Genomic DNA, 27,373 nt, shown 5'->3' with positions numbered 1-27,373 from the left:
TTTAATGTAGGGGAACTGATATCAGGGCTGGCATTAATTCCATTAATCTGGGCCAGTTAAACAAGTTGTTTCCAACTTGTGCTCATGAGCCCTCCTTTGTAAAGGTTGGTAATTTGTAAAGGCTGGTAATTTTACACTGAAAACAATATTTCCCAGCCAAAAATGGAAACAGTCACCATGTATAAACACGAAGCTGCCTTACAAGGGACAAGAAGATGGAGTAGAATATGAATGACTTATGTTCACTCCTTCACCCCGCAGGAGGAGTTCAAAACACACTCCTTCCTGGTTATTGGAACTGACGTTTTCAAATGTTTATCAAATGAAAAGGAGCAGGGGTCGGCCCCGTGGCTTAGCGGTTAAGTGCGTGCTCCGCTACTGGCGGACCGGGTTGGGATACCGGGCGCGCACCGACGCACCGCTTCTCCAGCCATGCTGAGGCTGCGTCCCACGTACAGCAACTAGAAGGATGTGCAGCTATGACATACAACTATCTACTGGGGCTTTGGGGAAAAAAAAAAAAGGAGGAGGATTGGCAATAGGTATTAGCTCAGAGCCAGTCTTCCTCAGCAAAAAGAGGAGGATTAGCGTGCATGTTAGCTCAGGGCTGATCTTCCTCACCAAAAGAAAGAAAGAAAGAAAGAAAAAGAGCAGGAATTATGCTAAGTTGACTTGGAATTGCATGAAACAAAGCAAATGGCTCTTGAGCAGATGCCTTCTTTGAGTGATATTATTACACCTAAAATCAGTCTTTGAGAATTATAATGAAACAAGTCAGTGAAAACAAGAGCAATGTGATGGTGATGATGATCTCCGTATATTGATTTATATTTATGTTTTAGCTCTTTGAAAAAGTCAAAGAAGTTTGTCCAGACGTGCATGAGAAGATCAGAGCTATCTCTGCAGATCTCAATCAGAGCGACTTTGCCATCAGCAAGGAGGACACGCAGGAGCTTCTCTCCTGCACAAACATCGTCTTACACTGTGCCGCCACTGTACGCTTTGACGACCATCTGAGGTACATTCCCATTTCCCTCTCGTGGCTTCTATGTATACGTGGTGTGCACCCATGTCTGTCTAAGTTTCTTTATGGTTTCTGTTAAAAAAAAAAAAAGATGTATTCGCAATGAAAAAAGAATACAAAGGAGTAAAACTTCTTCAAAATCTTTTTGGATATATTTCATTGTCATTAAATGTTCTATTATAATTTGCAATGACTGCATGACATTCCATTGTACATAATTGCCTATAATACACTCAACCAGTTCTGTATTGATGGACATTTTTTGGATTGTTCTAATTTTTCACTATTATAAACAACTCTGAATGAACATCTCTGTGCATACATTTTTTTTATACCATTGGGTGCCTTCCCTTTTGGGTAAGTTCCCGGAAGTAGAATTGTTAGATACGTACCAGATGTGCCCAGCTTATGAACAGCTTACATTTTGACATGTGATCCTAAATTGCTTTCCCAAAAGGTGGAATCCATTCACACTGTCCCTATGCACATGAATCTCATGTGTGACATGAACAATACTGTATTATAATGTTTTAATTCTTTTTGACTTTGTCAATATGATAATGGAAATGGCATTGCATGTTTTGATTTTTATTTATTTGATAATTAGAAAGGTTGAAGATATTTAAATGCTTATTAGTATTTTATTCTTTTGTGAAATGCCTATTCATGTTCCTTACCTATTTTTCTCTTGAAACATTTTTTTCTTGTCAATTTTAAAACCTCTTGGAAGAGTTAACATATTAACTCTTTGTCTTTTATAAGGTTCAAAATATTTTTTATGTGTGTGTGAGGAAGATTAGCCCCAAGATAACAGCTGATGCCAATCTTCCTCTTTTTTTTTGCTGAGGAAGATTGGCCCTGGGATAACATCAGTGCCCATCTTCCTCTACTTCACATGGGACACTGCCACAGCATGGCCTGACAAGCGGTGCATCGGTGCGCACCCAGGATCTGAACCTGCGAACCCTGGGCTGCCAAACCAGAGCACGTGTACTTAACCACTGCACCACTGGACTGACCCCAGGTTTGAAATATTTTAATAGTTTATCATTTGTTCTGAACTCTCTTTTTATTATTTATGCAGTTATTTATAATTTCTTCCAGTATTTTTGTTTTACTTTCACATTTAAATCTCTGACCCAATTAAAATTTATTTAGCTATAAAAAGGAATAGTCAGGGGGCCGGCCCGGTGGCGCAAGCGGTTAAGTGCGCGCGCTCCGCTGCGGCGGCCCGGGGTTCGCTGGTTCGGATCCCGGGCGCGCACCGACGCACTGCTTGGTAAGCCATGCTGTGGCGGCGTCCCATATAAAGTGGAGGAAGATAGGCACAGATGTTAGCCCAGGGCCGTCTTCCTCAGCAAAAAAAAGAGGAGGATTGGCGGATGTTAGCTCAGGGCTGATCTCCTCACAAAAAAAAAAAAAAAAAAAAAAAAAAAAAAAAAGGAATAGTCAGGAAACTTCTGTAAAAAGGAGAGTAATGTAGGTGTTAATGTACAGTAACTTTTTAAAAAATTTCTAACAGATGGTGACTTCTTAAATGACATTTATTAAATGATTTATTTTCATTCTTTATTTGAAAGGAAACTCTTACAATATTTCATATTCCCACTTTTAAACTATGTATTTTGTTCCATTAATTAGGCTTTCTCTTCCAGTACCACAGTGTTTAATTACTGTAATTTTTATTTTATTAGGCAAGTATACACATATCAGTCTCTTTTTATAGAATTTTCCTGACTATTTTCATCTACTTATACTTTTTGATTAAACTTGGAATAATTTTGCCAAGTTTTTAAAAGTCTTGAGAGTTTGACCGGGATTACCTTGAGTATGTAGATTCATTTAGAAAAACATATTTAAAACATTGGTTCTTCCTGTCCAAGAACAATATATGTCTTTCTATTTATTCAATTTTTCTGTTATGACCCTTAATGAAGTTTTATCATTTACTTTATATAGAGCCGATTCATTTATTATTAATTTGATATACTTTCAAATGTTTGATTTTGAACGTGTGCCTTTCTTCCATTTTATTCTCTAATTTTTACTTCTATATAGGAAAGCTGGTTATTTTTTTTACATAACTTTTATAAAGGAACACCTTGCTGAATTATCTTATTGTCCATCCCAGATTTCCTTTAGCTGCTTCTGTCTGTTTTCCAGGTATACAATTATACAATCTGACAGTGATTTTTTTGACTGTCTTTATAATATTAGATCTGATCATTAGTTTTGTTTTCCTCTCTGACAAAGCTGGAACTTCAGAGCAATGTGAAGCAGTAGTGGTGTTGTAGACATCCTTCTCGGCCCTGACTTGAAAAGCAGTGCTCAGCTTTTCCCCATGAAGCATGATTGTTGTTGTTAGTGCCATGGAGTTGATTCCGACTTCTAGTGCCCCCGTGGACAGCAGAGCGGAACCGTGCCACATCTTTTTGTGCCATCCTCTCACCTTCCAGCGCTGTATCAGACAATGCTCTGCTGCTGTTCATAGGGTTTTCATGGCCAATTTTTTTGGAAGTGGGTGGCCAGGTCCTTCTTCCTAGTCTGTCTAGTCTGAAAGCTCCGCTGAAACCTGTCCACCATGGGTGACTCTGCTGGTATTTGAAATACCAGTGGCATAGCTTTCAGCATCACAGCAACATGCAGCTGCCACAGTATGACAACCGACAGGCAGGTGGTGTGGTTCCCTGATGGGGAAGTGAACCCTGGATGCTGTGGTGAGAGCACTGAATCTTAACCACCAGATCTCCCAGGCTGGCTATTAAGCATGATACAGGCTAGCAGATTGATATACATATATTTTAATCATTTTATTCCTCTTTTAATGAATTTTTAAAAATTCGATTGGAAATGGATATTGAATGTCATTTTTCAACTTTTCAAAATACATATAGATGATCATATAGTTTTTCTCTTTTTGAATTAAATTACATTAATAGGTTTCCTAATATTGTATAAACCACGTATTTCTGGAATGAACTATTTCATTTTCATCACATATTGTGTTTATGTGGCTTTCTATTCTATTAGCTAAAATTTAGGATTTTGACTGCAATTTTCATGTCTGACCTGGACCTTTGCAATAGAAACTTATATTTCTCATTCTATATCCACTGTTGCTCTCCGTCAATTTATTTAAATTTTCCAACTTCTTGAATTGATGCTTAATTTATGTATTTTTATTCTTTTAATGGCTGCTTAAGTAGCTTCTTTATAAATTCAGAGGATTGTGATTTTTTCCTTCCAGTTGTTTGTAGAACCATGACTTCTAAATGCAATATGCACAAATGCTTCAATGAATAAGATTTATGTGCACAGGATACATCATCCACATATAACACGTTCCGAGTATCACATAACTGTGTAGTCATGACTCATACTTTTCTTCCTGGTCCTTTGAGGCAGCCACAAAAATCAGATGGCTCTGCTAGTGACTGGAGTAGGTGACGTACAGCAAGGCAGGATGCTGAGTGGTCTCATTGTGTCTCCTTCCGCTTCATCTTCTCTAGACATGCCGTGCAACTAAACGTCACTGCCACCCAGCAGCTCTTGCTTATGGCCAGTCAGATGCCAAAGCTCGAAGCCTTCATACATATCTCTACTGCCTATTCAAATTGTAACCTGAAGCACATCGATGAAGTCATCTATCCATGCCCTGTGGAGCCAAAAAAAATCATCGACTCCATGGAGTAAGTTGGGTCAAAGGAGGGGGTCAAGGGGTGGACAGATTGTTGTTCTCTTTGATTCTTTGTAGCCATTCATTAATGAGGTAATGAAGTGGGACACCCTTGAAACAAAATGCTTTGCAAAGGTGCTAGCTTTAGCTACCCTGTCCTCCTAGTCCCTCCACGCCTAGAGGGATGGATGGGGAATACAGGTGTGCGGATGGGGTAGCACAGGGATAGAAAACCCCCACAGGACAGTTTTGTTAAATAGTTCAGGATTACATGAGGTCCACGGGAATGCTTTACATAGAAGTGGTTTCTCACGTCTTAATGAACTCAGCATTGTCACGAGATAAAGGAAGTACAGTATACAGTATAAAAGTTCAGGAAAACGGTTTTTGAGTCAGACTGACAAGGGTTTGACTTTAGGTTCTGCAGCTTACTGGCTGTGTGACCTTGAGCAAGTTCCTTGACCTCTCTGAGCTTCAGTTTTTTCATTGGTAAAACGGGGCTAACAGTAGTGCCCATCTTACAGTTGTAATGATAAATTGAGTTATATAAAGCAATTATTGCAGTGTTAAGAAGTGTTTAACAGCAGTTAATCAAAAGGTTAATAGAGAAGAACTAATAGAGAAGAGAAATTCCTCCCAGATCTGGCAGAAGGAGTCAGTCTCTTGATTTACTCAGCCGAGATACACTTTTCTTACTGTCCTATTGTGCGGGAGACATAGTGTCTAGCAGTTTTCTCTTCTTGCCAACAAACAGGAACCACTTTCTTCTTAGGACATGGCCTAGGTCTCAGAATAAATATGTTTCTGTTTTGTGCTTCTTTGTTCTTCTGCTCCATTTACCAAATTTACCTTGTTTTTTTTCTTTTTTTAACTGCATAAAAAGTATTGCAGCAGAGAAAATAGACTGTCACAATGAATTTGTCTGATTTTAATTTCGTATAATACTGTATTTCTATTAAAGATATACTCTTTAAAATGAAGTCTTAGCTAAATCAAGAGGTCGTTCCCTTCGGGGCAAACATGTTTATCTCATGCAGCTCTGAGAATAGATATTTTTATCTGTCATTTAAAAATATCCAGAACAAAGAGGTATGAAAGTCATCTAAAGGACCTGGAGGTTACTTGAAGTTGCCAATAAGTGATGATTTGCTTAACTGGTGCAAAGGAAACTTTCAGAGTCCAGAGTTTGTCAGGAGAGTTGGAGAAAAGACACTCTGATGCCCAGGGTCGGGTTAGATTGGATTGATTCCATGCTTTGCTTCCAAACTAGCATCCTTCCAACGCGATTACTTTCTGATGTCCTTTTCTTTTTTCTTTTTTTCCTTTTTCTTCTCAGGATGTATAACTGAGCAAATCAAACATGAATTCATTGTATTAGGGCAAAATTCCATGTTTGCTTCAGGACTAATCCAGCCTGAGGCTCCTCTGGGAGTTACCCTGACTGTCCCACAGGTGGGTCAAAGTCTTAAATTAGCCCCTCGTTAACTTGAGCCTCAAAATTCCCATGGGAGATAGTTCTAGTTCTTGCCTTTCCCAATATAGTTTAGATATACCAGAATGTTCTTGACGGCCAGATTGGTAGTATCACAACTGCCGGAGTAAATAGGAATCACAAAGCTCACAGAAGAGTCTCGGTTTAGGAGTAATACTTTTTACCTCTATATGCCGCTGTATCCTTTTGAAAGTACTTTGAATAACACCATCTTCTTTGAAGCAATTCTGTAAAGCGTTAGGACCAGATAAATTCAAGCTCCACTGCTTACTGACGATGCAGGCTTTTGAGTTATCTCATCTGTAACACTGGGCTAATACTACCCAGTTTGGAGAGTTGATCAGATGAGATAATGTACGAGGAATGCTTAGTGCAGTGGTCTGATCCCTAGTAAAAGGCTCAACAAATATTACTCCCTCCATTTTCTCCTCTATTCTCTCTCATCTCCCATGTTACACACATTTTGAATTTTATGGATAAAGAAACAGGCACAATAAGGTCAACCGACTTGCTTAGGGCTTAGGAGACAAACTCAAAAAGACTTTTCCCTCTAATTGCTGCTTAACATAATCTTTCCTCTAACATCACTAAGCAGACTAATAAATATATAAATATATATATAATTATATATAAATAAATACATATATTAATAAATATATCATATGGATGCTATGGCTCTTAAAATTTTCAAGAAATGGATAATTCCTACAAATCATGTTTGAAATGTTCCTCTAGGAGTTAAAATCAGGCCCTAGGAGGAGAAAAATGATGGTCCATGTATTGGTTATCAAATTATGATATTAAGACAAGGTCCACTTTAGCCCCAAAGATACTCTAAAACAACTTGAAATCATCATGACTCCTGCTATGAAAAAAATGCTGGCTGAATTTTAATTCTTACACAAATAAAGTGCAGAAAGCAGCCAGTGGCTTGCCATTGATCTTTGTCTGTGATCTTAGAAATACTGGATTATCAGTTCTATGGGCTAGAGTCTCAGTGCTCTTGTTTGAAATTTGTTAAGATTACATGCAGATATTCCAAAGGTGTAAAATTTTCTGACATGTGTAACCAATAGAGATCTTCTTTTTTTTTTAGGGTTGGGTTGATAACCTAAATGGACTTACTGGGCTCGTTATTGCAGTATATATAATGATTGTAAATAACTCCTTGAAATGTAGTGGAGGGATAGTAACAAGATGCTTAGTATTGGCTTAGCTTCATTGATCCAAAACCACAAATGTTACTTTACTAACTACAATTGAAGCAAGTTATCTCAATTTTGCTGATTGGAAAATAGAGGCAGAGTCAAATTATTTTTATTATTTGTGGAATATTTATTATCAACAAAACAGAGGTACTATGATAGCATCAATTACTATTTGGGGGGGATGGTTTTGGAAAGTCCGACATCGAGGACCATGTCTGTATTTCCCTTAGTTACCACAAGATGGGGGTGTTTCCTGCTTTTCGCTGGTTATTAATAGCTTGAATTAGTGCAGCAAATTGAGGGTGCGATAAAAATCATATTCGCAAAGATTATTAAATCCTTGATTATAAAACACATACAAGAGTTTACGTGTGTGTGGATAGAAATTATATATGTACATAAATTACATCAATAACTAGTTCTTAATAGATACGAGAAAGAGAACTCCCCATTGGAGCGAATGTTTCAAATATAGACATTGATGTCTGTAGGAAGCATTTTCAGCGCTAATCCTCCTACAGACGAGGGGAAGCATCAACAACGGTTCCTCTAGCTCAGCAGCTCTTTGCACGAGTCTCCCTGCGGTGAAGACGGGTCCAGCCTGAGCTGTGGTGCCTCGCAGTTCACGTGGAAGCATCTTAGGACCAGAAGCACGGCTCTGCTCTTGAGAACAACGAATAGGAGTTCAGTTCTCTAACTGGGTTTACGTCTTATTAGAAAATAATCTCGTGCTTCAGACTCTGCCTGTTCTTCTCAGAACTAGGTCCACCATGAACTAAAATACAGTATAAGATAATGAAGTATGACGACTTGTCAAAGACAGTGACAATGAGTTTCTTTCTGATTCCTTCTTTTTTTTAGCAGGCACTCTCTTTCTGTTCCCTACCTGCCTCCAACTCTTTCTTCTTTAAGGTTTTAATGGGGTAAATGTTTGGTAACTTAAAACATAATTATTTTAACATGATCCCAGAGTGAGTTTTATTACTTTGTTTCCAAAGCAGCACATTTATTCAAATTTTCTAAAATTTTCCAAACTGGTTTCTTATGTCCAAAAGAAGGGGAATCAGATAACCAAAAAATAGAAATTAGAAACATAAGAAAGTGCTAACCACTGCAAATCAATTATGGAAACATGCGGGGTATAAATACTCAATTATTTCATAAAGTCAATAAACATGACTTTTTATTTATTAACTGACAATTATTGACATGACTTGTGTGAATAATTCCCAATTCTTGCACTTATATAACATCAGTGATCTGTGAGGTAAACTAAGATACTGAACAAAAAGTAAATAACGGTGGCCTTTTCCCAAGTAATAAAAAAGTTTTTATCAAATTGTAGAATTTTGTTAATTTTTCAAAATAAAATGTTTCTTAAACTTTTAGTGTCTACTATTGCTTGTAAGTTAGCTAGCACTAGCAGAAAACAACATCATTTAAGAAAATGTAAACTAATTTTAAGGGAAAATTTGGGAAACCTTAATTCTTAAAATGTCTTATGAATTAATTTTTAAGATGTGAAAGCCTATTCTTGGTGTTTGTTAATTAAGTAAATATATTAACCTCTCACAAATTTGAGGAATTTCACTCCCTAAAGGAACCTGAGGACCACTAGTGGTTCATGGAAATACTGGCACTTGAGATGAACTTGGCTGGGAGGTTGGCTAGGCGGAGAGAAGTCAGCCTCAGCACAATAACCTACTAAGAAGTGAATTAACGTTAGCTATTGTTACAAACAGCATTAGTATTATGTCTGATATATACTTTAGACCCAGCTGTTACTTAAGATCTGGTTTAATATTTTATGTTCTTTTTCCTGTGTAGTCTGGGAAAGGATTTCTTCGGGCCATAAGAACTACTCCGATGGCTGTGGCAGATTTAATTCCAGTTGATACAATCGTCAACCTCACCTTGGCTGTAGGATGGTACATGGCAGTTTGCAGGTGTGGATGCTTAAGCTGGCTTTCAAGGATCTGATGAGGAGGAGGGTGAATATGTTAGACTTATTTTCAGATTATATTCATTTTATCATAGAATACCCCAAATGTGAGAGGGCCTCTGTTTCAATATTTATATAGTTTGAAATAAGTCACCATATATGCATTGAGTTGTTTTATAAATACTGCTTACTACTTTTTTTTTTTAATTTTTTGTTTATTGCAGTAACATTGGTTATAACATTGCAAAACTTTCAGGTGTACATCATTGTACTTCTATTTCTGCATAGATTACATTATGTTCACCACCAAAGTACTAATTACAACCGATCACCACACACATGTACCGAATTATCCCTTTCACCCTCCTCCCTCCCCCCTTCCCCTCTGGTAACCACCAATCCAATCTCTGTCCCTATGTGTTTGTTTATTGTTGTTATTATCTACTACTTAATAAAGGAAATCATACGGTATTTGACCTTCTCCCTCTGACTTATATCACTTTGCATTAGACCCTAAATGTCCATCCATGTTGTCACAAATGCCTGGATTTCATCGTTTCTTATGGCTGAGTAGTATTCCATTGTGTATATATACCACAGCTTCTTTATCCATTCGTCCCTTGATGGGCACTTAGGTTGCTTCCAAGTCTTGGCTATTGTGAATAACGCTGCAATGAACACAGGGGTGCATGTACCTTTACAAATTGGTGTTTTCAAGTTCTTTGGATAAATACCCAACAGTGGAATAGCTGGATCATATGGTAGTTCTATCCTTGATTTTTTGAGGAATCTCCATACTGTTTTCCATAGTGGCTGCACCAGTTTGGACTCCCACCAGCAGTGCATGAGAGTTCCCTTCTCTCCACATCCTCTCCAACACATGTTGTTTCCTGTCTTGTTAATTATAGCCATTCTGATGGGTGTGAGGTGATATCTCATTGTAGTTTTGATTTGCATTTCCCTGATAGTTAATGATTTTGAACATCTTTTCATGTGTCTATTGGCCATCTGTATATCTTCTTTGGAGAAATGTCTGTTCAGGTCTTTTGCCCATTTTTTAATTGGGTTGGTAGTTTTTTTGTTGTTGAGATGCGTGAGTTCTTTATATATTTTGGAGATTAAGCCCTTATCAGATGTATGGTTTGCAAATATCTTCTCCCAATTGTAGGTTGTCTTTTCGTTTTGTTGAGGGTTTCCTTTGCTATACAGAAGCTTTTTAGTTTGATGTAGTCCCATTTGTTTATTTTTTCTATTGTTTCTCTTGCCCGGTCAGACATGGTGCTTGAAAAGATGTTGCTAAGACCGATGTCGAAGAGCGTACTGCCTATGTTTTCTTCTAGAAGTTTCATAGTTTCAGGTCTTACATTCAAGTCTTTAATCCATTTGGAGTTAATTTTTGTGTATCGTGTAAGGTAAGGGTCTACTTTCATTTTTTTGCATGTGGCTATCCAGTTTTCCCAACACCATTTGTTAAAGAGACTTTCTTTTCCCCATTGTATGTTCTTGGCTCCTTTGTCAAAGATTAGCTGTCCATAGATGTGTGGGTTTATTTCTGGGCTTTCGATTCTATTCAATTGATCTGTGTGTCTGTTTTAGTGCCAGTACCATGCTATTTTGGTTACTATAGCTTTGTAGTCTATTTTGAAATCAGGGAGTGTGATACCTCCAGCTTTGTTCTTTTTTCTCAGGATTCCTTTAGCTATTCGGGGTCTTTTGTTGTTCCATATAAATTTTAGGATTCTTTGTTCTATTTCTGTGAAAAGTGTTGTTGGAACTTTGATAGGGATTGCATTGAATCTATAAATGGCTGTAGGAAGTATGGACATCTTAACTATGTTAATTCTTCCAATCCAAGAGCACGGAATATCTTTCCATTTCTTTGTGTCTTCTTCAATTTCTTTCAGAAATGTTTTATAGTTTTCGGTGTACAGATCTTTCACCTCTTTGGTTAAGTTTATTCCTAGGTATTTTATTCTTTTTGTTGCAATTGTAAATGGGATGGTATGCTTAATTTCTCTTTCTGCTACTTCGTTGTTAGTGTATAGAAATGCAACTGATTTTTGTATGTTGATTTTGTATCCTGCAACTTTACCATATTCGTTTATTACTTCTAAAAGTTTTCTGGTGGATTCTTTAGGGTTTTCTATATATAAAATCATGTCATCTGCAAATAGTGAGAGTTTCACTTCTTCCTTTCCAATTTAGATCCCTTTTATTTCTTTCTCTTGCCTGATTGCTCTGGCTAGGACTTGCAGTACTATGTTAAATAGGAGTGGTGACAGTGGGCATCCTTGTCTGGTTCCCGTTCTTAGAGGGATAGGTTTCAGTTTTTCACCATTCAGGATGATATTAGCTGTGGGTTTGTCATATATGGTCTTTATTATGTTGAGGTACTTTCCTTCTATACCCATTTTATTCAGAGTTTTTATCATAAATGGATGCTGTATCTTGTCAAATGCTTTCTCTGCATCTATTGAGATGATCATGTGATTTTTCTTCTTCATTTTATTAAAGTGGTGTATTACGTTGATTGACTTGTGAATGTTAAACGATCCCTGCATACCTGGAATAAATCCCACTTGATCATGGTGTATAAACATTTTAACGTATTGTTGTATGCGATTTGCTAGTATTTTGTTGAAGATTTTTGCATCGATGTTCATCAGTGATATTGGCCTGTAATTTTCTTTTTTTTGTATTGTCCTTGTCTGGTTTTGGTATCAGGGTAATGTCAGCTTCATAGAATGAGTTAGGGAGCTTCCCTCCCTGCTCAATTTTTGGAAGAGTTTGAGAAGGATAGGTATTAAGTCTTCTTTGAATTTTGGTAGAATTCACCAGGGAAGCCGTCTGGTCCTGGACTTTTATTTTTGGGGAAGTTTGTGATTACTGTTTCGATCTCCTTACTGGTGATTGGTCTATTCAAATTCTCTACTTCTTCTTGATCCAGTTTTGGAAGGTTGTAGGATTCTAAGAATTTATCCATTTCTTCCAGATTGTCGAATTGGTTGGCATATAGCTTTTCATAGTATTCTCTTATAATCTTTTGTATTTCTTAGGTGTCTGTTGTAATCTCTCCTCTTTCATTTCTGATTTTACTTATTTGTGTCTTTTCTCTTTTTTTCTTGGTGAGCCTAGCTAAAGGTTTGTCAATTTTGTTGATCTTTTCAAAGAACCAGCTCTTGGTTTTATTATTTTTTTCTATTTTTTTTGGTCTCTATTTCATTTATTTGTGCTCTGATTTTTATTATTTCCCTTCTTCTACTGATTTTTGGCCCTCGTTTGTTCTTCTTTTTCCAGTTCCTTTAGGTGCATTGTTAGATTGTTTATTTGAGATTTTTCTTGTTTGTTGATATAGGCCTGTATTGCTATAAACTTCCCTCTTAGAGCCGCTTTTGCTGTATCCCATAAATTCTGGCATGTCGTATTTTCATTTTCATTTGTCTCCAGGTATTTTTTTATTTCTTCTTTCATTTCTTTGTTAACCCAGTCGTTGTTCAGTAGCATTTTGTTTAATCTCCACGTATTGGTGGCTTTTCTGATTTTCTTCCTATAGTTGATTTCTAGTTTCATACGGTTGTGGTCAGAAAAGATGCTTGGTATTATTTCAATCTTCTTAAATTTATGGAGACTTGTTTTGTGGCCTAATATGTGATCAATCCTAGAGCATGTTCCATGTGCATTTGAAACGAACGTGTATTCTTCGGTTTTTGGATGCAATGCTCTGTATATATCTACTAGGTCCATCTGTTCCAGTGTGTCATTTAAGGCCAATGTTTCCTTATTGATCTTCTGTTTGGATGATCTATCCATTGCTGTAAGTGGAGTGTTCAAGTCCCCTACTATTATTGTGTTACTGTCTATTTCTGTTTTTATGTCTGTGAATAATTGCTTTATATATTTAGGTCACCTACAATGGGTGCGGAGATATTTACAAGTGTTATATCCTCTTGTTGGATTGTTCCCTTGATCATTATGTGATGCCCTTCATTGTCTCTTCTTATAGTTTTTGTGTTAAAGTCTATTTTGTCTGATATGAGTACTGCTACCCCAGCTTTCTTTTCATTGCCATTTGCGTGGAGTATCTTTTTCCATTCCTTCACTTTCAGTTTGTGAGTGTCTTTAGGTCTGAAGTGTGTCTCTTGTATGCAGCATGTATATGGGTCTTGTTTTTTTATCCAATCAGCCACCCTATGCCTTTTAATTGGAGCATTTAGTCCATTGACGTTTAAAGTAGCTATTTATAAGTATGTACTTACTGCCATTTTTTAACGTTTTTTTTTCCTCTTAGTGTTTTAGTAGTCCTTCTCTGTTCCTTTCTTCTTCTATACAGAATTGATGGTCACTTTAGTTTGACCTCTGTCTCAAAGCTGTACTCTTTAACTCCGCTCCTCCCTCCTTTTATGTTTTTGATATCATATCTAACCTCTTTTTTGTGCATTTGTATCCATTATGTTCTTATCATGGAAATAGATAATTTTTCCTATTTGTGGTCTTCTCTTTTCCCCTTAAATCAGTCCCTTTAACATTTCTTGTAGCACTGGTTTCTTGGTGACAAACTGCTTTAATTTTTGCTTGTCTGGGAAATTTTTGATCTCTCCTTCCACTTTGAATGATAACCTTGCTTGGTAGAGTATTCTTGGCTGTAAGTTTTTTCCTTTTAGCACTTTAAATATATCGTGCCATTCTCTTCTGTCCTGTAAGGTTTCTGCTGAGAAGTCAGCTGATAGCCTTATGGGGTTTCCTTTGTATGTAACTTGACATTCTCTTGCGGCTTTTAGGATTCTCTCTTTATCTTTAATTCTGGACATTTTGATTATGATGTGTCTTGGTGTGGGCCTCTTTGGGTTTATGTTGTTTGGGGCTCTCTGTGCTTCCTGTACCTGGATATCTGTTTCCTTCCTTAGGTTAGGGAAGTTTTCATCTATTATTTCTTGAAATAGATTCTCTGCCCCCTTGTCTCGCTCTACTCCTTCCGGGACACCTATAACACGGATGTTAGTGCGCTTGATGTTGTCCCAGACGTCCCTTAGACTGTCCTCACTCTTTTTAATTCTTTTCTCTTTTACCTGTTCACCTCGGGTAATTTCTTCTAATCTTTCGTCCAGCTCACAGATCCATTCTTCTGTGTCCTCTACTCTGCTTTTGAGTCCCTCTAATGAATTTTTCATTTCCAGTATTGTGTTCTTCATTTCTGATTGGTTCTTTTTTATATCTTCCTTTTCTTTGTTGACATTCTCACTGAGTTCATCTATTCTTCTCCCCAGATCAGTGAGCATCCTTAACACTCTTAGTTTGAAGTCTCTGTCGGGTAGGTTGTTCATTTCTGTTTCACTTAGTTCCATTTCTGGGGTTTTGTCCTGTTCCCTTACTTGGAATGTATTCTTTTGCCTCCTCATTTTGCCTCTTTCCCTGTGCTTGTGTCTAGGTATTAGGTAGGTCAGCTACGTCTCCTGCTCTTGGATAGATGACCTTATGTAAGTGATGCCTTAGGAGGCTTCCAGTGTGCTTCCCTCAGTTCTCAATGTTCCAGGGGTGACCCCTATGTGGGCTACGGGTGTCCTTCTGTTGTGGCCTGTTTGCTCTCCCTGTAGGTGCCCAGGGAGGCTGAGTTATGCTCCTGGCCAGCTGTTGTAATGCTCAGCTGCTTGTAGTTGTTGTGGGCCCTTCAGTCTCTTTATCAGGTGTGGGGAGCCCCAGCACAGTTGGCTGCAAGTTCTAATACCACATTTGTGTTGCAGTATTTCTTTTAAGTGAGTAGGCCCCCAGCGTGGCAAGTTGTTAGGCTCAGGGCCTTACAATTGCTGTAAGCCTCTAGCCTATTAGGTCTCTTGTCAGCTCTCTGAGGATTGCAGCTGGGTGGGGCTGGCCTCAGGCACAGGAGCACCCAATTGTTTCAGGCTTTGGCAGGTGGGGCAAACCCACTATGTGGGTCTTTGAGAAGCACAAGTCTTCTGCAGCTGACAAGCCCTGCCGCCCACAGGTCCACACACACAGTCAATACAGTCCTGCCCTGTGTGCATGCCCCGACCTCCTGAAGCAGACCCAGTCTCTCCATGGCAGGAGCTCCACACACTCCGCCACCTCCCCACACTCTCCACCGCTCCTTGTGCACATCCTGCCCCGCTAAAGTCGGCTCAGTTGCCAGGCTGCAGAAAATCCAGTCACCAATCTATGCAGGCCCACAAGTTGCCTGAGGGCTTGTTGTTGGGTAGGGCCAGTCTTTAGGGTGGGCTGCCTGCCCTGGCTGAGCTGGATTAAGTCGGTGCTCTAGCAGGTGGGGCAGACCTGGGCTAGCAGGCCTCAGGGAGAATTCCAATGGCGTCTGTGTCAGCACACCCACACCAGGCCACAACAATGGCCGCTGCCAATGTCCCAGTCCCTGGAGAGTTCTCACCTCTCACTGAGATGCACTGAGGGCCTATTAGGTGAGTCTCTTTTCACCACAGCACTGTGCACCTTTCTTTTTGAGTTTCTTTTCACCACAGCACTGTGCACCTTTCTTTCTGGTGATTTTAGGATGCTTTCTGAAACGGGTGAGTTTGCGCGCGGGCCCTTTAAGAGCCAGTTTTAGTTTCTTTGTGAACCAGCTTTTCTTGGGGTACTCCCCAATGTTTTAGTAGCAGGCAAAGTCAGATATTATGCCACTGGTCTTGATTGTGCTGGGTCCACAAAATGCCCACAGCGGGGGTGCTCCCCGGCTTAGGGCCCCACACCTCCAGGGAGGGCTGTGTACCTGTGGGCTGCTCCCCGGCGGCCGTGAGGCGCTGTGGCTTGTGAAGGCTGCGTTTTTCCTCTCCAGAAGGGAGTCTCTGCCTCTTCCACCTCAATTAGGATTGTCCGTTGTTGCAGGAGTTCCTCTCATCCAGTTTTCAGTTCTGTCTCAGGGATAATTTTTCCATAAGTAGTTGTAAATTGTCTGTGTCCACGGGAGGAGGTGAGGTCCAAGTCTGCCTACGCCACCATGTTGAGTTTGCCCTGCTTACTACTTTGTTAATCATAAAGTAATAAAGTCTTTAATTCATTTAACCATAACATTCTTTATAACCAAAAAGCTTTTCTTTCTATTCAGTAATCAGAAATAGAGCTTCCTTTTTTAAGGCAAAGGAGATAAAAATAGATGAAATGAGAACACATTTTATATTTTATTGAACTTCTCAGTTCCTGATAAATGCCAGAAGTTCAGATCACCATGTGGGGGGTATTTCCTAGTACAAAGAAAAAATATAGGTGATTTACATATTTGGCTCTGTTAGTAAAATGTAAACAGAATTAAAATTTTCTTATTTGAAGTCACACATTTAGATGTTTCCAATTCAGCACGGCTTAACCAGATTTATGAGAAAACGTAGCCTATATTTTTGCCCAGTAAACGAGTCCAGAAGCTAGAAATATAATCTGCTTTCTCATCATCATGGCACCTCCATTTGCTCTAGAGATGTCAATCTATTTGAGGTTTCTTTCACACACACACACACACACACACACACACTTTTCCTAGTCTTCTTCCATTTTGCTTATTAATCCAAAGAAGTAACAAAAGATGGAAGTGTTGCATAGGTTGCCTTAGTCATAGGAATTATTGAAGTAACTTTGTCTAAATGTTACTTTCCCTTCTCTTTCTTTCATTAGTTCTCCATTTTGTTGTATTTTACTAATTTTATTTCATTTTCCAGACCTAAGTCAATGTTAATCTACCACTGTACATCTGGTAACCTCAATCCCTGTAATTGGGGCAAAATGGGTAAGCACCTATTGTGATGTGACTACACATCTACTAGCGACTGCCCACACACTATTAGTGTCTGCCACAGGGGAAAAGGTAGACAAAGTGTGTCATGGAGCTTAGAGTCTAAAAAAAGATAAAATAATTGCAAATTGTAAATGTGTGAGAGTTAGCTAGAATGACTGTGGTATACCAAAGAAAGGGGCCAGTGGGAACATCTGTGTGACTGTAAGCAATAAGAGGTCGATTGGCTATAGAGATTTAAAAAATAAATAAAGCCAAGTAAAAGTCAGCAATTATAAGCAATGTCAATGATAAAATACTCCTCCTCCTGAGGCAACTGCTCTCATATGCATATCACTTGCCCCTTTGCTACATCACTGAGAATGTGAAATGATCAATGACCAAGTGGATTTAGAAAAGTCCAGTAATATTAACTTTTGTTATCGAGTCAGTGATACTCTTCTATAATTTATTCAGTTAGCCATGTGTGACCCTGATAGTGTCTTGTTGAATTGAAGTAATTAACCCTGCATATAATAGAAAATTAGCTAACCAATTCTGTATTCCTTTGTCAACTAAGGAGTTGATTTTCTTATGACGATCTGAAACTTTTAGATCATCTAGCTGTTGTTTAGGTACTACATGTAGAAAAAAATTAAATGACGATTTGTTAGAATCTAATTTTTGATTCAGAGCACTCTGCTGTGCTATTCTATTTGCAAAGTTATTACTTCAGTAAAAATTAAATGAAATTATCTACTACCATCAAAGATCTTTAAATCATATATCCAGTTATTTAGATCATATGTCTAAATAGTTCTGAAAACATTTGGAAGTAAAAAGAAATCTCCTCTACCTCAGTAACAGAATTAAGATGTCACTCATAAAAAGAGGTGTTAATAGAATCAAACAAGATATCTTGAGCTCTTAAATAAAAAGATGCTACATGTAAATTCCATTTCTGAGATTCAAAATAGTCTTCTTCCATGCTGAAAATGCTTACTATCCGCTTTATAAAATTAGAGAATGTCATAGTGGAAAGTGATCTTAAAAATAATCTAAAATAAATAGTGCTCACTTTATTTCACATATGAAGGCCAGAGAGAGTATGAGCTATTCAAATTCATATGGGGAGCTGGTGCCTGAATTACAGGTAGAAGACAGGTGGCTTGCCTCTCTTGAATGTGCAATAACTACTCCATTAGTGACTCTTAAAAGTGAATATGAATCCGTCTGGGAGGAAAAGAGTCCTGGATCTGATGTTTCTTTGTATATATAGTGTACACATTTTTCATATAGATTTCCAGGTAGTGTCTTTTAAGGAGGGCAATAATCGTATTACCATAATAACTAATGTCTTCATCATAATTGAATAATGAACTTAGGCGTATTCTTTGAAAATTCTACATAAAGAAAATCAAAATTGAATTCAAATGAATATCTTCTGAAAAGAATTATTGAATTTACAAGTGTACATTAAAAGTTTTTAACTAGGATTTACCTAAGTTATAATATAAAAAGAAAAAGATTATCACGAACAAAACTCTGGAGACAAGAGTGGACAACTGAGTCTGGCATATTCTCAGAGAAGTAGGAATACCAAAGAAGTAGAAGACTGTGGTATTTAAAGTGAACCAGCACAAAGAAATCCTGCCTTTATTTTCTCACTTTTACTTACACTTTAATAAAGGTTCCTAGATAACCTTGGGATTGAATGATGGATTTAAGTTTTTCTGAACAATACGTCACTGTATCCACTAAGACTATGTCCCCAAGAAGTTGTCTTAGCGTAAAGGTTTCAAGAAAAGGACCCAATTCTTACCCACTCACACTGTTTGATTTTGCAGGTGACCACTTGCCCGGCATCAAAATCTTGATATTGTTCTCAAAACTGACTCTTGACTCTACACAGCAAATCCTTAGTCTTTATTATTTTGACCTATTGTAAATACCATCCACCACAATGAGTTTATACACTCCTAGACTTAGCACTTATTCTGTTGTTTTTTCCTCTGGATTCCAAGCCACGGCAACCGTCAAAAAATTCCCATTTGAGAAAGCTTTTAGGCGGCCCAATGCTGACTTCACAGCCAACACCATCACAACCCATTACCAGAACACAGTCAGCCACTGCGCCCCTGCCATCATCTATGACTTCTGTCTGTGGCTCACAGGAAGGAAGCCCAGGTGAGAAGTTGGGTCAGTAGCTTTAAGAGTGTCACTACATGGAAGACTAGGGCCCCAAAGTCCTTAGCCCTCCCTTCAGCTGGGGATCACAGGTGACAACTGAATCTAACACACATATATATAAATTTTGGGACAATCAAAGTAGCAGTAGTGAAAAGGCCCAGGGGACCTCCACCTTAGAAATCTTCCGTCATCATAAAAGGAGTTACGTGTAAGGAACCTGCTTGATAAATTCAGCAAATAGTCATCCACGCAAAAAGAAGGGCAACTGAGACTCTGTGTCACAGGGAACAAGGTGGAGAGGAAAGTGTGCTGATGCTGAGGCCCTTCTGTCACCATCTAGCTGTGTGACATAGGACATATCCCTCTCTCTCTCTGCCTTACTTGAGTAATATTATATGTGTCTGAGATATCATCGTTATCATCATTACCAAAGGCAATTCCTGTGATGGAGAATCAGAAGCATGAATTCTATGGCCTTCTGTGCTAGCCCGTTTGTAAGGGAGGAAGTCTTTCTCAGCGTGTTTAATTTTCTTTATTAGCACAGCAAATGTCTAAAACTTAGGCAATGTAGAGTTTATCTGAGACCTCATTTAGAGCTCATAACTCAGTAATTGTCAGTTTCTTCTTGAGCAAGATGAGAAAGGGACACTGTGGCTATGGCAAAGATATCTGTATGGGCTTATTAAATAAAGAGAGGAAAAAAAGAAAGACCAAACATTGTAGGCAGAAATACTAAAGCCTTTAAAATATATCACAGTCATAAGAAGACCTAAATAGAGAGCAAATTTCAGTAAGTAGAAAATAAAAACACAGGAGGAAGGGAGCCAATAAAAATCATCATGAGTTTTGTTTGTGAGAAATTAAAGTGTGATATTTGTGGGAAATGGGTAGGTTTGTTTTGTGATAGGAATTTTAAGAAAAATCTTAATGGCAGAAAATTCTGGAATCCTTCTAGACCCTTTCCCTCCCTAAGTGTGTTTGTGTGTAATCTTCTATGCATGTACAACCATATATGGACATATATAAATATAGTTATGCTTTGAGGTAAGTGTGTGTGTGTGCGTGTGTGTATATAAATCAATCCTACATATTTTCTAACTTTTTTCATTAATGTTCCATGAAAATCTAAGTCAATCTGTCTAGTGTCGTCTTTTTTTCCCCCTGTGACAAACAACAGGGCAATCATTATCAGCACACATGCATTTTTGCAGAACGTGCCCCTGGGTCTTGGGCGGATGGATTGGGGGGTATCTGGATTTGTGACTACTGCAGGGTTGCCCTAAAGGAAGGCTCTGTCAGTTTGCACTACCACATCAGCACATGAGGGTGCAAATCTGTTTTTTTCACTCTCATCAATACTTTGCAAAAATCAGTCTTTGAACTGTCAGACTAATGACAAGGAGTGGTGTCTCTGTTCCTTTGGTTGACATTCCCCTGAGGGCTGGAGGGGCCGGGCTTTCACCCGTTCAGTGGATGTGCACGTTTTCTCCTCTACGAGGTTCCTGCTTCTGCTTCTCACGTATTTTTCTACAGTTGCCAAAATTAATTTGCAGAAACTCGTGTGTGTGTGTGTGTAAATATATATTTAATGTATTTTCTCCAAGTCAGTTTCTTATCTTGTAATTTTGATTATGAAGCTTTTTGTAAGAGAAGGGAAGCTACATGTAACGTAGGTCTTAAGAGCCTGGAGTTTGAAGTCAGACTTCCAGCTTTAAATCCTGGCTTCACCAATTTAGCCATATAAGCCCTAAATTACTTAACCTCTCTAAATCCTAGCTTCCTCACCTGAAAAAAGGGGATAGTAATCATATCTGTTTTGTAGAGTTTTACCTAAGAGTGCATAAAATACAGTAATCACTATTATTACTAAGGAAGTTTTAAATTTTTGTGTGATAAAATGAATCACTTTTTTTCTTTATGGCTTTTGCATATTATGTATTAAGAAGACCTTCTCTACCTGAGAATAATAAATGTATTCCTTTTAAAAAAAATCTAATATGCTGATATCATTCTGTACATACAATGATATCATTGCACAATGATTATTTTTAAAAATTCAAATAAACATATTGAAATCACATCAATTACATCAGAGTTGTAGAATAGATCAAGATTGTCTTAGTCCGTTGGGCTGTTATAACAGACTATCACAGTCTGGATGGCTTATAAACAGCAGAAATGTATTTCTCAGTTCTGGAGACTGGGAAGTCTAAGATCAAGGCAGATGCTGAAGGCCTGCTTCATGGTTCCTAGACAGCCATCTTCTGTCTATGTCCTCATAGGCTGGGAAGGTGAGGGAGATTTCTGGGGTCTCTTTTATAAGGGCACTAATCGCCTCCTGAAGTCTTCCCCTCCAAATACTGTCACATTGTGGGGAATAGGTTTCAACATATGAATTTTGGGGGGATACAAATATTCAGTCTATAGCAAAAATATTAGATAATAATAGCTAAATGGAACCCTATTGTGATGTTTGTATCAGGGAAAAATGACTCTACCTCCTGCCTAAGAATTTTCCATGATACAATGAGAGAAGAACCTCATAAGTCATTAGGTATATAGACATTAGGATTTGACCAGAAATGAGACCAAATTCCCAAAATAGCATCATAAGTCATTACTGGGTCAACTACAGTAATCACTACTACGAAGTACCAAGGCTGTCCTAACTAAGATAAAAATCAAATGTTCTATAGGCCAAAGGTGATTTGTAGCCAGAAGACCTAGTTTTGAGCATTCGCTATGTGATCTTGAATCCTCCTGTAAGATGATGATAAATAATACAGATCCTGACTACCTCACAGAGTCATATTGTGAGGATCAAATATGTTTACGTACAAAAGCTCTTTGTAAGTTGTTGTCAAGTTGGGAAGTTCACACAGCAGAGCTGGTCCAAGTCCTGCCCACAGGATTAGAAGATGTGGTCCATCCTAGGTAATGGGACACAGGATGGTGTAATTACAGGAGGCTTTTTGAGGTCAGTTAGAACCGGGTTGGAATGGCTTGGCTTTGACACTTATTATATTATTGTGGTGACTTAATCTATCTTAAGCTCACTTTGCCGATTCATAAAAATGTAGATAAATACCTACCTAACAGGGATGTTATGAGAATTAATGGAGATATTTTTTAAAAGTATCAGCACCATGCCTAACACACTAGGTTATCAACAAATAACTTCTTTTCCTATTAAATCTACATTATAATTGACAGCTGCTTTCAGTTCACCAGATGCTAATACCGTCACCACTCATGCCCAGAAGTTATATAGTAAGACCTCGGATAAATCTCTTTTTTTTTAATTGATGTCTTAATAGTTTATAACATTGTGAAATTTTGGTTTTACATTACTGTTTGTCAGTCACCATATAAATGCTTCCCTTCACCCCTTGTGCCCACCCCCGAACCCCCTTGCCCCTGGTAACTACCATACAGTTCTCTCTGTCGGTATGTGGGTTTATATTCCACATATGAGTGAAATCAACTGGTGTTTGTCTTTCTCTCTCTGGCTTATTTCGCTTAGCATACTACCCTCCAGGTCCATCTGTGTTCTTGCAAATGGTACAATTTTGTCTTTCTTATGGCTGAGTAGTATTCCGTTGTATAAATATACCACATCTTCTTTATCCATTCATCAGTCGAGGGACACTTAGGTTGCTTCCACTTCTTGGCTATAGTGAATAATGCTGCAATGAACATAGGGGTGCATAAACCTTTTTGGATTATTGATTTCAGGTTCATTGCATAGATTTCCAGTAGTTGGATAGATTCCCAGTAGTGGGATAGCTGGATCATAGGGTATTTCTATTTTTAATTTTTTGAGGAATCTCCATACTGTTTTCCATAAAGGCTGTACCAGTTTGCATTCCCACCAGCAGTGGATGAGGGTTCCCTTTTCTCCACAGCGTCTCCAACATTTGTTGTTTTTTGTCTTGGTGATTCTAGCCATTCTAACAGGTGTCAGGTGATATCTTAGTGTAGTTTTGATTTGCATTTCCCTGATGATTAGTGATGTTGAACATCTTTTCATAGGCCTATTGGCCATCTGTATATCTTCCTTGGGAAAGTATCTGTTCATATCCTCTGCCCATTTTTGATCAGGTTGTTTTTTTTGTTGTTGTTCAGTTGTGTGTGTTTCTTATATGTTATAGAGATTAACCCCTTGTTGGATATATGATTTGCAAATGTTTTCTTCCAGCTGGCAGGTTGTCTGTTCATTTTGATCCTGGTTTCATTTCCCTTGTAGAAGCTCTTTTGTGTGTGTGTGTGTGTGTGTGTGTGTGTGTGTGAGGAAGATCAGCCCTGAGCTAACATCTGCCAATCCTCCTCTTTTTGCTGAGGAAGACCGGCCCTGAGCTAACATCCATGCCGATCTTCCTCCACCTTCTGTGGGATGCCACCACAGCATGGCCTGACAAGCGGTGTGCTGGTGCACACCCGGGATCTGAACCCAGGCCGCCAGCATCAGAGAGCGTGCACTTAACCACTATGCCGTGGGGCCAGCCCCTGTAGAAGCTCTTTAATCTGATGAAGTCCCACTTGTTTATTTTTTCTTTAGTTTCCCTTGTCCAAGTAGACATGGTGTCTGAAAAGATTCCTTTATGATTAATGTCAAATAGTGCACTGCCTATATTTTCTTCTAGGAGTTTTATACTTTCAGGTCTCACTTTCAGGTCTGTGATCAATTTTGAGTTAATTTCTGTGATTGTTGAAAGCAGATGGTCTACTTTCATTCTTTTGCATGTGGCTGTCCAGTTTTCCCAGCACCATTTATTGCAGAGACTTTCCTTTCTCCATTCTGTGTTCTTAGCTCCTTTGTCGAAGATTAGCTGTCTGTAGATGTGTGGTTTTATTTCTGGGCTTTCAGTTCTGTTCCATTGATCTATGTGTCTGTTTTTGTACCAGTACCATGCTATTTTGATTACTATTGCTATGTAGTATGTTTTGAAGTCAGGGATTGTGATGCCTCCAGCTTTGTTCTTTTTTCTCAGGATTGCTTTAGCTATTCAGGATCTTTTGTTGCCCCATATGAGTGTTAGTATTCTTTGCTCTATTTCTGTGAGAATGTCCTTGGGATTCTGATTGGGATTGCATTAAATCTGTAGATTGATTTAGGTAGTATAGACATTTTAACTATGTTTATTCTTCCAATCCATGTGCATGGAATATCTTTCCATTTCTTTATGTCATCATTGATTCGTTTCAATAATGTCTTATAGTTCTCATTGTATAGGTCTTTCACTTCCTTGGTTAAATTTATTCTTAGATATTTTATTCTTTTTATTGCGATTGTAAGTGGGATTATCTTTTCGAGTACTCTTTCTGTCAGTTCGTTATTAACATACAGAAATGCAACTGATTTTTGTAAGCTGATTTTGTACCCTGCAACTTCGCTGTAGTTGTTGATTATTTCCAATAGCTTTCTGAGGGATTCTTTAGGGTTTTCTATATATAAAATCGTGTCGTCTGCAAACAGCGAGAGTTTCACCTCTTCATTGCCTTTTTGGATTCATTTTATTCCTTTTTCTTGCCTAATTACTCTGGCCAGAACCTCCAGTACTATGTTGAATAAGAGTGACGAAAGTGGGCACCGCTTTCTTGTTCCTGTTCTCAGAGGGGTGGCTTTCAGACTTTGCCCCTTGGGTATGGTGTTGGCTGTGGGTTTGTCATATATGGCCTTTATTACGTTGAGGTACTTTCCTTCTATACCCATTTTTTTTAGAGTTTTTATCATAAATGGACGTTGGATCTTGTCAAATGCCTTCTCTGCATCTATTGAGATGATCATGTGGTTTTTAGTCCTCATTTTGTTAATGTGGTGTATCACATTGATTGATTTGAGGATATTGAACCATTGCTGTGTCCCTGGTATAAATCCCACTTGGTCATGGTGTATGATCTTTTTAACATATTGCTGTATTCGATTTGCCAATATTTTGTTGAGGATTTTTGCATCTAAGTTCATTGTGATATTGGCCTATAATTTTACTTCTTTGTATTGTCCTTGTCTGGCTTTGGTACCAGAGTGATGTTGGCCTCATAGAATGTGCTAGGAAGTGTTCCATCTTCCCCTTTTTTTTTGGACTAGTTTGAGAAGGATAGGTTTTAAATCTTCTTTGAATGTTTGGTAAAATTCTATGGAGAAGCCATCTGGTCCTGGACTTTAATTTTTGGGGAGGTTTTGGATTACTTTTCAATCTCGTTGCTTGTGTGATTGATCTATTCAGATTCTCTGTTTCTTCTTGGTTCAGTTTTGGGAGGTTGTATGAGTCTAAGAATTTATCCATTTCTTCTAGATTGTCCAGTTTGTTGGCATGTAGCTTTTCATAGTATTCTCTTATAATCCTTTGTATTTTTGTGGTATCCATTGTAATTTCCCTTCTTTCATTTCTGATTTTATTTATTTGAGCCTTCTCTCTTCTCTTCTTAGTAAGTCTGGCTAAGGGTTTGTCAATGTTTTTTATCTTCTCAAAGAACCAACTCTTCTTTCATTGATTCTTTCTACCTTTTTTTTTTGGTTTCAATTTCATTTATTTCTGCTCTAATTTTTATTATTTCTCTCCTACTGGCTTTGGGCTTTGTTTGTTCTTCTTTTTCTAGCTCTGTTAGGTGTAGTTTAAGGTTGCTTATTTGGGATTTTTCTTGTTTGTTAATGTGGGCCTTTATAGCTATGAGTTTCCATCTCAGGACCACTTTTGCTGCATCCCATATGAGTTGGTATGGTGTATTTTCATTTTCATTTGTCTCCAGATGTTTTTTGCTTTCTCCTTTAATTTCTTCAATGATCCATTTGTTGTTCAGTAGCATGTTGTTTAGTCTCCACATATTTGTCACTTTCCCAATTATTTTCTTATAGCTGATTTCTAGTTTCATAACATTATGGTTGGAAAATATGCTTGTTATGATTTCAATCATCTTAAATTTATGGAGGGTTGCCTTGTTTCCCAAAATATGGTCTATCCTTGAGAATGTTCCACGCACACTTGAGAAGAATGTGTAGTCTGCTGTTTTTGCATGGAGTGCTCTGTATATGTCTATTAAGTCCATCTTATCTAGGTCTTCATTAAAGTCCACTATTTCCTTATTGACTTTTTGTCTAGATGATCTATCCGTTGATGTAAGTGGCGTGTTAAGATTCCCTACTATTATTGTGTTGTTGTTAATATATCCTTTTAGCTTTGTTAATAGTTGCTTTGTGTACCTTGGTGCTCCTATGTTGGGTGCATATATATTTGTAATTGATATGTCTTCTTGGTGGAGTGTCCCTTTTATCACTATATATCACCCCTCTTTGTCTCTCATTACTTGTTTTATCTTGAAATCTACTTTGTCTGATGTAAGTATGGCAACATCTTCTTTCTTTTTGTTGCCATTAGCTTGGAGTGCTGTCTTCCATCCTTTCACTCTGAGCCTGTGTTTGTCTTTAGAGCTGAGATGTGTTTCCTGGAGGCAGCATATTGTTGGGTCTTGCTTTTTAATCCATCCCACCACTCTGTGTCTTTTGATTAGAGAATTCAATCCACTTACATTTAGAGTGATTATTGATATATGAGGGCTACATGTTGCTATGTTATCACTTATTTTCTGGTTCTTATGCATTTCCATTGTTTCTCGTCCCATGTGTTTTGGACTACCAGTTCAGTTTGGTAGTTCCGTATGATGACTCTTTTAGTTTTCTCTTTATTTATCATATGTGATTCTGTTCTGATTCTTTGTTTGGTTTGTTTGGTTACCTTGAGGTTTGTATAAAAAATCTTTTGCGGGCCGGCCCGGTGGCGCCGCGGTTGAGTGCGTGCACTCCGCTTTGGCGGCCTGGGGTTCACAAGTTCAGATCCCAGTCACGCACCGACGCACCACTTGTCAAGCCATGCTGTGGCAGTGTCCCATATAAAGTAGAAGAAGATGTGCACAGATGGTAGCCCAAGGCCAGTCTTCCTTGGCAAAAAAGAGGAGGATTGGCATCAAATGTTGGCTCACAGCTGATCTTCCCCACAAAAAAAAAAATCTTGTAGATGAGATAGTCCATTATCTGATGACCTCTTATTTCCTCAGACTAAGTCGATTCAATTCCTTGACTCTTCCCCTTCTAAGTTATTATTGTCACAACTTATTCCA

At 38.2% G+C, this 27,373-nt stretch overlaps 1 protein-coding gene across 1 annotated transcript in view; it reads left to right on the top strand.

Moving 5' to 3' along the window:
* The window catches only part of LOC131416219 (fatty acyl-CoA reductase 2-like), a 358,729-nt gene extending 349,459 nt beyond the window's left edge, over nt 1–9,270 (top strand). Inside the window, exons 3-5 of the mRNA XM_058558582.1 lie at nt 843–1,018; nt 4,534–4,713; nt 9,228–9,270. Coding sequence (XP_058414565.1) covers nt 843–1,018; nt 4,534–4,713; nt 9,228–9,255 — 384 coding nt within the window. The 3' untranslated portion in view covers nt 9,256–9,270. The remainder of the gene's footprint in view (nt 1–842; nt 1,019–4,533; nt 4,714–9,227) is intronic.
* The last annotated feature ends 18,103 nt before the right edge of the window (nt 9,271–27,373 follow it).

Source organism: Diceros bicornis, chromosome 17, assembly GCF_020826845.1.
Source record: "Diceros bicornis minor isolate mBicDic1 chromosome 17, mDicBic1.mat.cur, whole genome shotgun sequence".
Taxonomy (NCBI): Eukaryota; Metazoa; Chordata; class Mammalia; order Perissodactyla; family Rhinocerotidae; genus Diceros; species Diceros bicornis.
Note: the sequence above shows the minus strand (reverse complement) of the source record. Positions and strands in the feature narration are given on the sequence as shown.